The 13,835-nt window shown below is 43.9% G+C and overlaps 1 protein-coding gene across 2 annotated transcripts in view; it reads right to left on the reverse strand.

Annotated features, from left to right (window-relative positions):
- Window positions 1-13,835, reverse strand: part of SH2D4B (SH2 domain containing 4B) — a 120,075-nt gene that overhangs the window by 3,341 nt on the left and 102,899 nt on the right. Inside the window, exon 7 of one of the 2 annotated variants that reach the window (XM_045399973.3) lies at window positions 8,761-8,981. The exons of the other annotated variant lie outside the window; for it this stretch is intronic. Coding sequence (XP_045255908.2) covers window positions 8,761-8,981 — 221 coding nt within the window. The remainder of the gene's footprint in view (window positions 1-8,760; window positions 8,982-13,835) is intronic. 2 annotated transcript variants of the gene reach the window in all.

The raw sequence follows: 13,835 nt of genomic DNA on the forward strand, positions 1-13,835 counted from the left end.
AAACCAAAAGCATGACCATTTAAATTAAAAGGAAAAAATTTCAGAAGAACTGAATAGCAGAACGCTCATAACTAAAGAGCAATTCAGCAGCTGAAAGAAATGTCACATCAAAAAGAAAGAGACATCCTAATAGAAAAATGGACAAAGGATATGAAAGGACGACTCACAGAAGAAATCTAAGTGGTCATGAAACGTGTGAAAAGATCCTCAGCATCAGTGGTAATCAGACAAATGCAAACTAAACCACAGTAGATTCAGTGTCTGCCCATCTGATGAGAAAAATGAAATGATTGATAGGCCCCAGTGTTGGCAGCAGTGCAGGGAAACAGCCTCACATAGTTTTGGCAGGAGACTGAACTGGCGCCACATTTTTGGAGGGCAATCTGGCAGATCTTTCCTAATTAAAATGTGCATACTCTTCTCTCCAGCAATTCCAGTTCCAAGACCCATCCTAGAGAAATACTGCACATGTATCCATAGTGACAAACACAGGGAAGTCTCTGCAGCACTGTTCAAGATCATGAAAAATCGGAAGCCAGATAAGAGTGGTCATCAAAAGGAGAATGGGTAATTAAACTGTAATATGCATCCATACCATGGAATACCACACAGCATTTACAAGGTTTGGTATACAGATTAACATAGGAAGAGCTCATAGAAATATCTGAATGACAGTCAGCATGTCCTGAAATTACAAGTGTTAGATATATTGTTTCAGCACTTCACACAGTGATGTTTCATTAAAACTTTACAGTGACCTGAAGAGTTGAGTGCTACTATTAAACTCACTTCACTAAGATGGAAACTAAGGTGCAAAAGCTAAATAGTCGTCCAAAGTCAAACACATAAGTTAGAATTTAAAACTCAGCAGCCTCATTTTAGGGACCATGCTTTTTAAAACTGCATTCAATTATTTAGTAAGCATGTTAAAAAATCAAGTCACTCATTTATATGTAAGGAAATATGCAACTCGGGCTGGTGTGGTGGTGCATGCCTGTAGTCCCAGCTACTAGGGAAGCTGAGTGGGAGGATCACTTGAGCCCAGGATCTTGGGGTTACAGTGAGCTATGATCGCACCACTGCACTCCAGCCTAAGCAACAGAGTAAGACCTTGTCTTAAAAAAGGCTACACAACTTATGTGAAAAATAACAAAACTATATATTTCCTTATGTACATAAGTTTTTATGTTGCTGCTCAGGAGATATTTAGATAAGATACATGGCAAACTGATAAAGTGGAGGATGGAGACAGAGATTTGAAACGAATGAGGCTTTCACTTTGTATTGTGCTTGATTTTTCTTAGAATGTAATCATGAATTAATTGTATAATTAAAATTTTAATTTGTAGACGTTGGCCACCAGATCTCCACATTGGCATAAATAATATCTCTCCTTAGTGTTAGAAATGAAATTGTGAGTCTCAAAGGTTTTGATCTGGAAGAGAATAAAGATCTTCAGATATCTCTGGTTTAGCCTTTCTCTGGAACCTGAACTGAGTGAGGGGCATTTATCCTTTGCTTGAAACACTTCCAGGGACAAGGAACTCATCATTGCTAAAGCAGCTCCTATTATACAGGAAAAGCACACAATGTGGTTTAGTGGAAAAAGTACATTCTTTAGAGGCAAACAGTCTGAGGCTTAACTCTTGGTCCTAACCATGAAAACTTAGCCCTGGTTTCCTAATCTGTGGAATGGGGCTAAGATGCCTCCCTCAGGCGTCTGCCACTGCTGAGGCTTGAGTAGGTAAACAAAGTGGATGGGAAAGCTGGAACTGGGCAGAGCCCCCTGCAACTCAGCAAGGCCTGCTGCCTCTGTAGAGTCCACCTCTGCGGGCAGGGCATAGCTGAACAAAAAGCAGCAGAAACTTCTGGAGACTTAAATGTCCCTGTCTGACAGCTCTGAAGAGAGCAGTGGTTCTCCCAGCATGGTGCTTGAGCTCTGAGAATGGACAGACTGCCTCCTCAAGTGGAAGCCTGACCCCGTGTAGCCTAACTGGAAGATACCTCCCAGTAAGGGCTGACTGACACCTCATACAGGCGGGTGCGCCTCTGGGACAAAGCTTCCAGAGGAAGGATCATACAGCAATATTTACTGTTCTGCAATATTTGCTGTTCTGCAGCCTCCGCTGGTGATATTCAGGTAAACAGGGTCTGGAGTGGACCTCCAGCAAACTCCAACAGACCTGCAACTGAGGGACCCAGCTGTCAGAAGAAAAACTAACAAACAGAAAGGAATAGCATCAACATCAACAAAAAGGACATCCACACCAAAACCCCATCTGTAGGTCACCAATATCAAAGACCAAAGGTAGATAAAACCACAAAGATGGGGAGAAACCAGAGCAGAAAAGCTGAAAATTCTAAAAACCAGAGCACTTCTTCTCCTCCAAAGGATTGCAGCCCCTTACCAGCAACAGAACAAAGCTGGACAGAGAATGATTTTGACAATCTGACAGAAGTAGGCTTCAGAAGGTCGGTAATAACAAACTTCTCCAAGCTAAAGGAGGATGTTTGAACCCATCACAAGGAAGCAAAAAACCTTGAAAAAAGATTATAGATGAATGGCTAAGTAGAATAGTGTAGAGAAAACCTTAAATGACCTGATGGAGCTGAAACCCATGGCAGGAGAACTACGTGACACATGCGCAAGCTTTCAATAGCCAATTTGATCAAGTGGAAGAAAGCGTATCAGTGATTGAGGATCAAATGAATGAAATGAAGCAAGAAGAGAAATCTAAAGAAAAAAGAAGAAAAAGAAATGAACAAAACCTGCAAGAAGTATGGGATTACGTAAAAAGACCAAATCTACGTCTGATTAGGGTGCCTGAAAGTGAGGGGGAAAATGGAACCAAGTTGGAAAACACTCTTCAGGATATCATCCAGGAGAACTTCCCCAACCTAGCAAGGCAGGCCAACATTCAAATTCAGGAAATACAGAGAATGCCACAAAGACACTCCTCATGAAGAGCAACACCAAGACACATAATTGTCAAATTCACCGAGGCTGAAATGAAGAAAAAATGTTAAGGGCAGCCAGACAGAAAGGTCGGGTTACCCACAAAGGGAAGCCCATCAGACTAATAGCGGATCTCTCAGCAGAAACTCTACAAGCCAGAAGAGAGTGGGGGCCAATATTCAACATTCTTAAAGAAAAGAATTTTCAACCCAGAATCTCATATCCAGACAAACTAAGCTTCATAAGTGAAGAAGAAAAAAACTCCTTTACAGACAAGCAAATGCTGAGAGATTTTGTCACCACCAGGCCTGCGCTACAAGAGCTCCTCAAGGAAGCACTAAACATGGAAAGGAACAACCAGTACCAGTCACTGCAAAACCATGCCAAATTGTAAAGACCATCGATGCTAGGAAGAAACTGCATCAACTAATGAGCAAAATAACCAGCAAACATCATAATGACAGGATCAAATTCAAACGTAACAGTATTAATCTTAAATGTAAATGGGCTAAATGCCCCAATTAAAAGACACAGACTGGCAAATTGGATAAAGAGTCAAGACCCATCCGCGTGCTGTATTCAGGAGACCCATCTCACGTGCAGAGACACACATAGGCTCAAAATAAAGGGATGGAGGAAGATATACCAAGCAAATGGAAAGCAAAAAAAAAAGCAGGGGTTGCAGTCCTAGTCTCTGATAACACAGACTTTAAACCAACAAAGATCAAAAGAGACAAAGAAGGCCATTACGTAATAGTAAAAGGATCAATTCCACAAAAAGAGCTAACTATCCTAAATATATATGCACCCAATATGGGAGCACGCAGATTCATAAGGCAAGTCCTTAGAGATCTACAAAGAACTTAGGCTCCCACACAATAATAATGGGAGACTTTAACACCCCACTGTCAACATTAGACAGATCAATGAGACAGAAGGTTAACAAGGATATCGAGGACTTGAACTCAGCTCTGCACCAAGCAGACCTAACAGACATCTACAGAACTCTCCACCCCAAATCAACAGAATATACATTCTTCTCAGCACCACATCACACTTATTCCAAAATTGACCACATAGGGAAGTAAAGCACTCATCAGCAAACATAAAAGAACAGAAATCACAACAAACTGTCTCTCAGACCACAGTGCAATCAAATTAGAATCAAGACTAAGAAACTCACTCAAAACTGCACAACTACATGGAAACTGAACAACCTGCTCCTGAATGACTACTGGGTAAATAATGAAATGAAGGAAGAAATAAAGATGTTCTCTGAAACCAATGAGAACAAAGACACAACATACCAGAATCTCTGGGACGCATTTAAAGCAGTGTGTAGAGGGAAATTTATAGCACTAAATGCCCACAAGAGAAAGCAGAAAAGATCTAAAACCAACACCCTAACATCACAACTAAAAGAACTAGAGAAGCAAGAGCAAACAAATTCTAAAGCTGGCAGAAGGCAAGAAATAACTAAGATCAGAGCAGAACTGAAGGAGATAGAGACACAAAAAACCCTTCAAAAAATCAATGAATCCAGGAGCTGGTTTTTTGAAAAGATGAACAAAATTGATAGACCGCTAGCAGGACTAATAAAGAAGAAAAGAGAGAAGAATCAAATAGATGCAATAAAAAATGATAAAGGGGGTATCACCACCGATCCCACAGAAACACAAACGACCATCAGAGAATACTATAAACACCTCTATGCAAATGAACTAGAACATCTAGAAGAAATGGATAAACTCCTGGACACATACACCCTCCCAAGACTAAACCAGGAAGAGGTTGAATCTCTGAATAGACCAGTAACAGGTTCTGAAGTTGAGGCAATAATTAATAGCCTACCAACCAAAAAAAGTCCAGGACCAGGCAGATTAACAGCTGAATTGTACCAGAGGTACAAAGAGGAGGAGTGGTACCATTCCTTCTGAAACTATTCCAATCAACAAAAAAAGAGGGAATCCTCCCTAACTCATTTTTGAGGCCAACGTCATCCTGATACCAAAGCCTGGCACAGACACAACAAAAAAAAGAGAATTTTAGACCAATATTCCTGATGAACATCGATGCGAAAATCCTCAATAAAATACTGGCAAACTGAATCGAGCAGCACATCAAAAAGCTTATTCACCACGATCAAGTCAGCTTCATCCCTGGGATGCAAGGCTTGTTCAACATATGTAGATCAATAAATGTAATCCATCACATAAACAGAACCGATGACCAAAACCACATGATTATCTCAATTGATGCAGAAAAGGCCTTTGACAAAATTCAGCAGCCCTTCATGCTGAAAACTCTCAATAAACTAGGTACTGATAGAACATATCTCAAAATAATAAGAGCTATTTATGACAAATCCACAACCAGTATCATACTGAATGGGCAAAAACTGGAAGCATTCCCTTTGAAAACTGGCACAAGACAGGGATGCCCTCTCTCACCACTCCTATTCAACATAGTGTTGGAAGTTCTGGCCAGGGCAATCAGGCAAGAGAAAGAAATAAAGGGTATTCAATTAGGAAAAGAGGAAGTCAAATTGTCCCTGTTTGCAGATGACATGACTGTATATTTAGGAAAAAAACCCCATCGTCTCAGCTCAAAAGCTCCTTAAGTTGATTAGCAACTTCAGCAAAGTCTCAGGATACAAAATCAATGTGCAAAAATCACAAGCATTCCTACACACCAACAACAGACAAAACAGAGAGCCAAATCATGAGTGAACTCTCATTCACAATTGCTTCAAATAGAATAAAATGCCTAGGAATCCAACTTACAAGGGATGTGAAGGACCTCTTCAAGGAGACTACAAACCACTGCTCAACGAAATAAAAGAGGACACAAATGGAAGAACATTCCATGCTTATGGATAGGAAGAATCAATATCATGAAAATGGCCAGACTGCCCAAGGTAATTTATAGATTCAATGCCATCCCCATCAAGCTACCAATGACTTTCTTCACAGAATTGGAAAAAACTACTTTAAAGTTCACATGGAACCAAAAAAGAGCCTGCATTGCCAAGACAATCCTAAGCAAAAGAACAAAGCTGGAGGCATCACGCTACCTGACTTCAAACTATACCACAAGGCTACAGTAACCAAAACTGCATGGTGCTGGTACCAAAACAGAGATATAGACAAACGGAACAGAACAAAGGCCTCAGAAATAACACAACACATCTACAACCATCTGATCTTTGACAAACCTGACAAAAACAAGAAATGAGGAAAGGATTCCCTATTTAATAAACGGTGCTGGGAAAACTGGCGAGCCATTATGTAGAAAGCTAAAACTGGATCCCTTCCCTACACCTTACATAAAAATTAATTCAAGATGGATTAAAGACTTAAATGTTAGACCTAAAACCATAAAAACCCTAGAAGAAAACCTAGGCAATACCACTCAGGACATAGGCATGGGCAAGGACTTCATGACTAAAACACCAAAAGCAATGGCAACAAAAGCCGAAATAGACAAATGGGATCTAATTAAACATAAGAGCTTCTGCATAGCAAAAAAAAACTACCATCAGAGTTAACAGACAACCTACAGAATGTGAGAAAAATTTTGCAATCTACCCATCTGACAAATGGCTAATATCCAGAATCCACAAAGAACTTAAACAAATTTACAAGAAAAAAACAACCCCATCAAAAAGTGGGCAAAGGATATGAACAGACACTTCTCAAAAGAAGACATTTATGCAGCCAACAGACACATGAAAAAATGCTCATCATCACTAGTCATCAGAGAAATGCAAATCAATACCACAATGAGATACCATCTCACACCAGTTAGAATGGTGATCATTAAAAAGTCAGGAAACAACAGATGCTGGAGGGGATGTGGAGAAATAGGAACGCTTCTACACTGTTGGTGGTAGCGTAAACTAGTTCAACCATTGTGGAAGACAGTGTGGCAGTTCCTCAGGGATCTAGAACTAGAAATACCATTTGACCCAGCAATCCTATTACTGGGTATATACCCAAAGGACTATAAACCATGCTACTATGAAGACACATGCATATGTATGTTTACTGCAGCACTATTCAACAATAGCAAAGACTTGGAACCAACCCAAATGTCCATCAATGATAGACTATATTAAGAAAATGTGGCACATATACACCATGGAATACTATGCAACCATAAAAAAGGATGAGTTCATTTACTTTGCAGGGATATGGATGAAGCTGGAAATCATCATTCTCAGCAAACTATCGCAAGGACAGAAAACCAAACACTGCATGTTCTCACTCATAGGTGGGAATTGAACAATGAGAACACTTGGACACAGGACAGGGAACATCACACACCGGGGCCTGTTGTGGGGTGGGGGGCAGGGGTAGGGATAGCATTAGGAGAAATACCTAATGTAAATGACGAGTTAATGGGTGCAGCAAACCTACATGGCACATGTATACCTATGTAACAAACCTGCATGTTCTGCACATATACCCTAAAACTTAACGTATAAGAAATAAAATAAATAAATAAAAAGATGCCTCCCTCACAGATCTATTGGTAAGATTAAATAAGAGCCTGGATGTAGAGCAACAGGGTCAGTACTTGACACAGAGAACGTGCCAATGTCCTCACATCCCCTCCCTTTCTCTTTCCTCTGTTTGTTAGAAGGCTCTTCCCAACACGTAGAAATCAACCTTGATCCTGGTTAGTCCAGTTTCCAGGCAGTACTCCACACCCAGTGCCCGAGTATCTGTGAATGGGTGATTCTCCATGGGTATTATTCATAAGGTCCAGGGCTGTCCCTGAAGTTCTAGGGACCTCCATGAAGAGACGAAGAAAAAGCAATACAAACCTAAGAGTCCCTCTTATAGCAAAACCCCAGTGAGACCGTCAAGTCATTCTGTGAAACTATCTACACCCGCAAAACTTGGTTAGATGTCGGACGCCTGAGCTACCACCACTCTGCCCCTCGGAATCCTTCGTCCTGCCGTTCCAGGTCACTGAGTTCCACCTCCAGCTTTCTCCCAGTTACTAATGATGCCAACCGCCACACGAACATAAACGTTGCTTCTTACTACATACACTGCTTGGAAGACAACATCTTTCCCAATATAGGGTCCATGGCGGGAGGACAAATAACAAAAAGAATGCCGAGAAACAACACTTTCCATAAGCACTTCACAGTCACAAAGTGCTGCTACATACTTGACTTCATTTAATGCTCACAAGGTCCAAGCTAAAGTATTATTTACATCCATTTGACTGGCTAGGACACTGATGCTTGGTGAGCCTAAGGTGCTGGCTGAAGGTCACACGTGTACTAAGTAAGTGGTTAAGCTGGAGTTCAAATAAGAGACATGGTAACTCCACCACTACAAAAGCTTCTCTAATCACAGGGTTGCCTACTGCACTTCTGCTAACTCTCAGAAGCTGCTAAAGGCCTGGCTTGGAGGTCTTCATGAGAGACGTTCTAGGGAATGAGTTGGAGATGAGACCCAGGCTTGGAGAAAGGGATGATCATCCAGTCCTTGTGTTAACAGGAGGGAGCACTCAGGTACCCAAGGTGAGAAGAGGCCTGAGGACCAGGGTAAGAGGTGCCCGCATGCCCCAGAGAGTGAAACAGAGAGCAGAACAGTGGGCCCTAGGGCCTGGTGGGAACAACCTCTGGTCTCTTCTGCCCTAATACTCTACATCTCTGAGACCCTCCAGCCCCACAGCCCAGAGCCAGCAAGCAGCCTTGCTTCTCTTGCTCTAGCTCTCTCTTCAGCTCGAGTTTCCACCAGTTTCGCCCCACCACCCGCCCCGAATGGTATCCCTATGAGGGATACCTTATGGAAATCAATGAGATCCGTGAGCGTTGCATGGCGATTGGGGTCCACTCCCAGGAAGCTGTAAAAATCCCCAGAGGCATCCACAAGAAAGTGCTTGAACCCTTTCTGCAGGCGGTAGGAGAGGGTGTAACCCCAGATTTTCTCACTGACCCGGACCAGGAATGCTCCCTCAGTCATGTTCTCCAGGAGATCTTCTGCATCTTCTCGGCTAATAATTCCTGATTTAAAATAGGAAGAAAAAAAAAAAAAACACAGCAGGTTCTGCAACTGCCTCCCCATGATCCTCCACTCTTCCCTGCCCCGCACCCTGTGGCTCAGTGCACATGCCATCCACACAGTCCAAGATGCCAGGAAGAAAAGAGCCCCAAGGGCTGGCCAAGCACATGCCTCCTTCCATAGAGAGGGCGTCTTGGCCCAGCGCCACCCGCCGTGAGCCTGGGGGCAGAGTTTCTATTAGGACCTGAGTTGAGCACGCTTTCCTCCACATTGAGCCATGCTGATTTGGATTAATTGAGTAAGCAACGAATTAGTAGTGAGCTGTGATTATAGGATTATTGATTATAAATATAAGTCAACAGGCTTGTGAAAAGCCTTAAGAGGCCTGCTTTAAAGACTAGTCCAGAATGGCTGCTGATGACTAACTCACTTATTTCTCTAGTACCATAAATGAGCACCTAAAAACAGGGTTTTCCCTTAAAAAGTAAAAAGATTTCTTCCAAATACCTGTGAACACCAGGCAAAAAGTTTCTTAATAGGGGTATAGAATCAAGCTTCACTTCAGCTCAACGATCAAAACTTTCTAAGGACTTGCAGTCCTACACAATGTGGTTTCATCACAGTTTGGAAGTCTGGCTGGCCTTGGAGTCATTGACATGCTGGTAGCAATCCCCTGAAATGCTCTCAGGGAGCTGCTGTCATCTGGGTGATGGAAAAGCGGTGATGTAGAGCAGGTTCCAGAGGCAGGTAGGTGGGAAGAGGAGGGGACGCCAGAAGACCTGGGTTACCCCCACCCCCTACCTCTGCCGACCTGGCTATGGAATTTTCAGCCAAGCCCTCAACGTCTCCAATGTCCTTTGACATTTAGATGATCATAACCCAAATACTTAAAAGGTATGTTATGACTTTCAAGTTGAATAAAGGACTCAAACTCATTTCATACACGGAGAATAGCTGTGGAGATGATGGATCCTGTTGTCATCGGTTATTCCGGAGGAGAGGTGAATTGTAACACACTGTCCCTTTGCTCACCCATGGACTTACCCTTTCCACAGTCAGTGATAGGCATGGGGATAGAGTGGCCGAGCTGCCTATCTCCACAACCCTGAGAGGCTCTGCACACCTGTGACTTCTCCCCAGTACCCAATGCCACTCCCGAGCCAGTCACAGTCAGGCTCCCCTCCCATCAATCTCCGGCCTCACAGGGCACACTTGAGACTTCCCTTGTGCCCAAGGCAGAGGACACAGAGGCAACCACACTGCCAAATGATCTACCCTTTAAAGATAGTTAGTACAATCAGGGGTCACCTATTTCCTCCTTGCCCAGGACTTACAGCAAGAGGCATCCAAGCCAGTCACCCCTCCCCAGCCAAGCTCTAGAAGCAGAAAAGGAGGAAGAGTAAGAGAAGGAAGGAGGTGAGGAGCCCTTTCGCCACAGGGTGCCTGAAAAATAAACACTGTCCCATGCAAGAGGGAGGATGCGCCCCAGTGCTGCCCCCCAGAAGGTCCTGGAGGCTTCATGCAGAAAAGCTGGGACAGCCAAAAGAGGACCGAAAGGGAAAGTCCAGGATCCCTCAAAACTTGGCCCTGTCCTTCACCTACCTCCCTGCTCCAACACCAGAACACCTGGGCCCTAAAAGAGGCTGCAGTAGGGAGATAAGTAAGGGGAGCCAGAGGCAGGGCCAGGGCATGGGAGGAAGAAGGACCAGAAGACATAACCCTCATCCCCACTCCAAGCACCTCAAGCTGAGGCACAGGCGGGGCTAGGGTTGGAGAGGAGGGGAGTGTTACTAGGGTGGGAAACTACAGTCAAATTAAATACGATTCAACTTTTTTTTCTTTTAAACAAGTGTCTTTATTGTAATGTTTATTACTTTTTCACTGATAAATAAAAATTGTATATATTTATGGTATACATGACATTTTGATATATGTATGCACTGTGGGATGGCTAAATCAATCTACTTAAGATTAACATACGCATTATCTCACATACTTACTTTTTGTGGTGAAGACACTTAAAAATCTACCCTCTTGGCTGGGTATAATAACTCATGCCTATAATCTCAGCACTTTGGGAGACTGAGGTGGAAGGATCACTTGAGCCCAGTAGTTCAAGACCAGCCTGGGCAACATAGCCACAATTGTTGTCTCCACACTTTTTGTGGAGACAACCATCTCCACAAAAAATTTAAAAATAATTTGGGCATGATGATGCACACTTACTTGGGAAACTGAGGCAAGAGGACCATTTGCAACCAGGAGTTCAAGGCTGCAGTGATCTGTGATCATACCACTACAGTCTAGCCTGGGTGACAGAGCAAGACTCTGCCTCAAACAAACAAACAAAAACTGTCTTGGCAATTTTCAAGTATACAATATATCATTAATTATAGTTACTATGCTGTACAATAGATCTCTTGAACTTATTCCTTCCGTCTAAATGAAATTTTATGTCCTTTGACCAACATCTCCCCAGTGCCTGCCTCTCCCAGCCCCTGGTAACCACCATTCCACTTTCTGCTTCTGGAAGTTCAACGTTTTCAGATTCCACATATAGGTGAGATCATGAGGTAGTTGTCTTTCTGGGCCTGACTTACTTCACTTAGCATAATGTCCTCTAGGTTCATCCACGTTGTCACAAATGACAGGATTTCATTCTTTTTAAAGGCCAAATACTATTCCATTGCGCTCATATACCACATCTCTTTATCCATTCAACTGTTAATAGACACTTAGGTTGGGCCTGGTGTGGTGGTTCAGGCCTATAATACCAGCACTTTAGGAGGCCAAGGTGGGAGGATCGCTTGAGCCCAGGAATTCAAAACCAGCCTGCGCAACATAGCAAGGCCCTGAATCTATAAAAATTAGCTGGGCATGGTGGCACATGCCTGTGGTCCCAGCTACTCAGGAGGCTGGGGTGAGAGAATCACATGAGCCTGGGAATTCAAGGCTGCAGTGAGCTACGATCATGCCACTACACTCTAGCCTGGACAACAGAGTAAGGCCCTATTTCAAAAATAAATAAATAAATAAATAAACAAACAAATACTTCCCTTGATTCTCTATTTTGGCTATTGTGAATAATGCTACAATCAACATGGCAGTATAGATATGTCTTCGACATACTGATTTCATATCCTTTGGATAAATATCCAGTAATGGGGTTGCTGAGATGATAGGGTACTTCTACTTTAATTTTTAAGTATTTTCATACCTTAAGAGAATGTGCAAAGGGTCTCTTTCCTCCAACACTTGCCAACACATGTTATTTTGGGGACTTGACTTTTTAACATACCAAAATGACCAGTAATACCAAAGTGACGATGTCATGTGTCTCACCCACCTAAAACCCTTTTGAGCAGCTTCCCCCGACTTCCAGCAGAGCCCAAGCTCAGGCACAGCAGACAGCAGGCTCTATGCCCCGCCTCAACCTACCTCTCTGGGCTCATTGCACTGTTAGGTACTGGCTGCTTCCCACAAGCCGACCTTGGACTGAGGCCACATCCCAGCCCCCTTCACTCTAGCTGACCCTGACTCCTCATCGAAAGCCCCATCCTCTTCTCTCCCCAGAATCATGGGCTATGGGCAGCCTACACTCTACCTTTGTGCAAGTTAGGAAAAGATGACCTTCTGAGTAATTGAATTAGAAAAACATGCCTCTCTGGGCCAAACCCACAAAGCTTACAGCTTGACTGAGAAAGGCGGTGCCTGCACATCAATCCTCTGTTATCCCCAACTATCCCCACCCCTCAGGTCCCCCTGTTCAGTGTACAACCTGCTCAGCTGACCAGGAAATCCTTTATCTCCCAGGAGATTCTCTTGGATATCTCATATTTGGGTTGTTTTTTTTTTTTTTTTTTTTTTTTGAGACGGAGTCTCACGCTGTTGCCCAGGCTGGAGTGCAGTGGCGCGATCTCGGCTCACTGCAAGCTCCGCCTCCCGGGTTCCCGCCATTCTCCTGCCTCAGCCTCCTGAGTAGCTGGGACTACAGGCGCCCGCCACCGCGCCCGGCTAATTTTTTGTATTTTTAGTAGAGACGGGGTTTCACTGTGGTCTCGATCTCCTGACCTTGTGATCCGCCCGCCTCGGCCTCCCAAAGTGCTGGGATTACAGGCTTGAGCCACCGCGCCCGGCCCATATTTGGGTTTTTGTAACATCCTACCAAAACCTTACAGTAGATTAGTAAATAGGCTGTGAGCAGCTCAAGGCTGGGGCCTGTGGCTGCCATGGGAGCAAGCCGCCCAGGCCTCCCTCCAAGACAGAGACCTGTTTCTGGGAGCAGCATTGTGCCCTTCAGGATCCTCCATGGGGTCATGCTCTCCCCAGGGTGCTTCCAGCCAAGGGCAGGGCACAGGGGTGCTAGAGCCACCATTCCTACCCAAGGCAGGACTCCTCGAGCAGGCAGTCTTTGCTCTGGGGCTCTCAAACAGCCTGGCCAAGATTTTTCTCTGGGCTGCACTCCAGGAGCAGGCTCCCTTACCAGTCATCCTTCTTCCCTCTCTCCCTCCACAGGTGTCAGATGTGTACCATGTTCTGAAGACTCTCCCTACCTTCTCCCACACCCTCCCCTCTTTGTCTCTCACAGGCATTTCCTCCAATCAATCTCTTCCTCTTCTGCTTCACGGAAGACCTGATGGACACAGATACCTCATCTTTACATCCTCCATGCCTGGGACATTGGCAGGGATTCTGGAACAGTGATCAAGAGCACGGACACAAATCATAGCCCAGGGACTTACTCCATGGGTGGTCTTAAGAGCAGGTGACTTCAACCTCTCTGAAACCAAGTTTGACGTCCCATCTATTAAGTGTTAGTGATACAACAGCTACATCTTAAGGCTGTTTGAGAATTA

The sequence above is a fragment of the Macaca fascicularis genome, chromosome 9 (assembly GCF_037993035.2).
Source record: "Macaca fascicularis isolate 582-1 chromosome 9, T2T-MFA8v1.1".
Taxonomy (NCBI): Eukaryota; Metazoa; Chordata; class Mammalia; order Primates; family Cercopithecidae; genus Macaca; species Macaca fascicularis.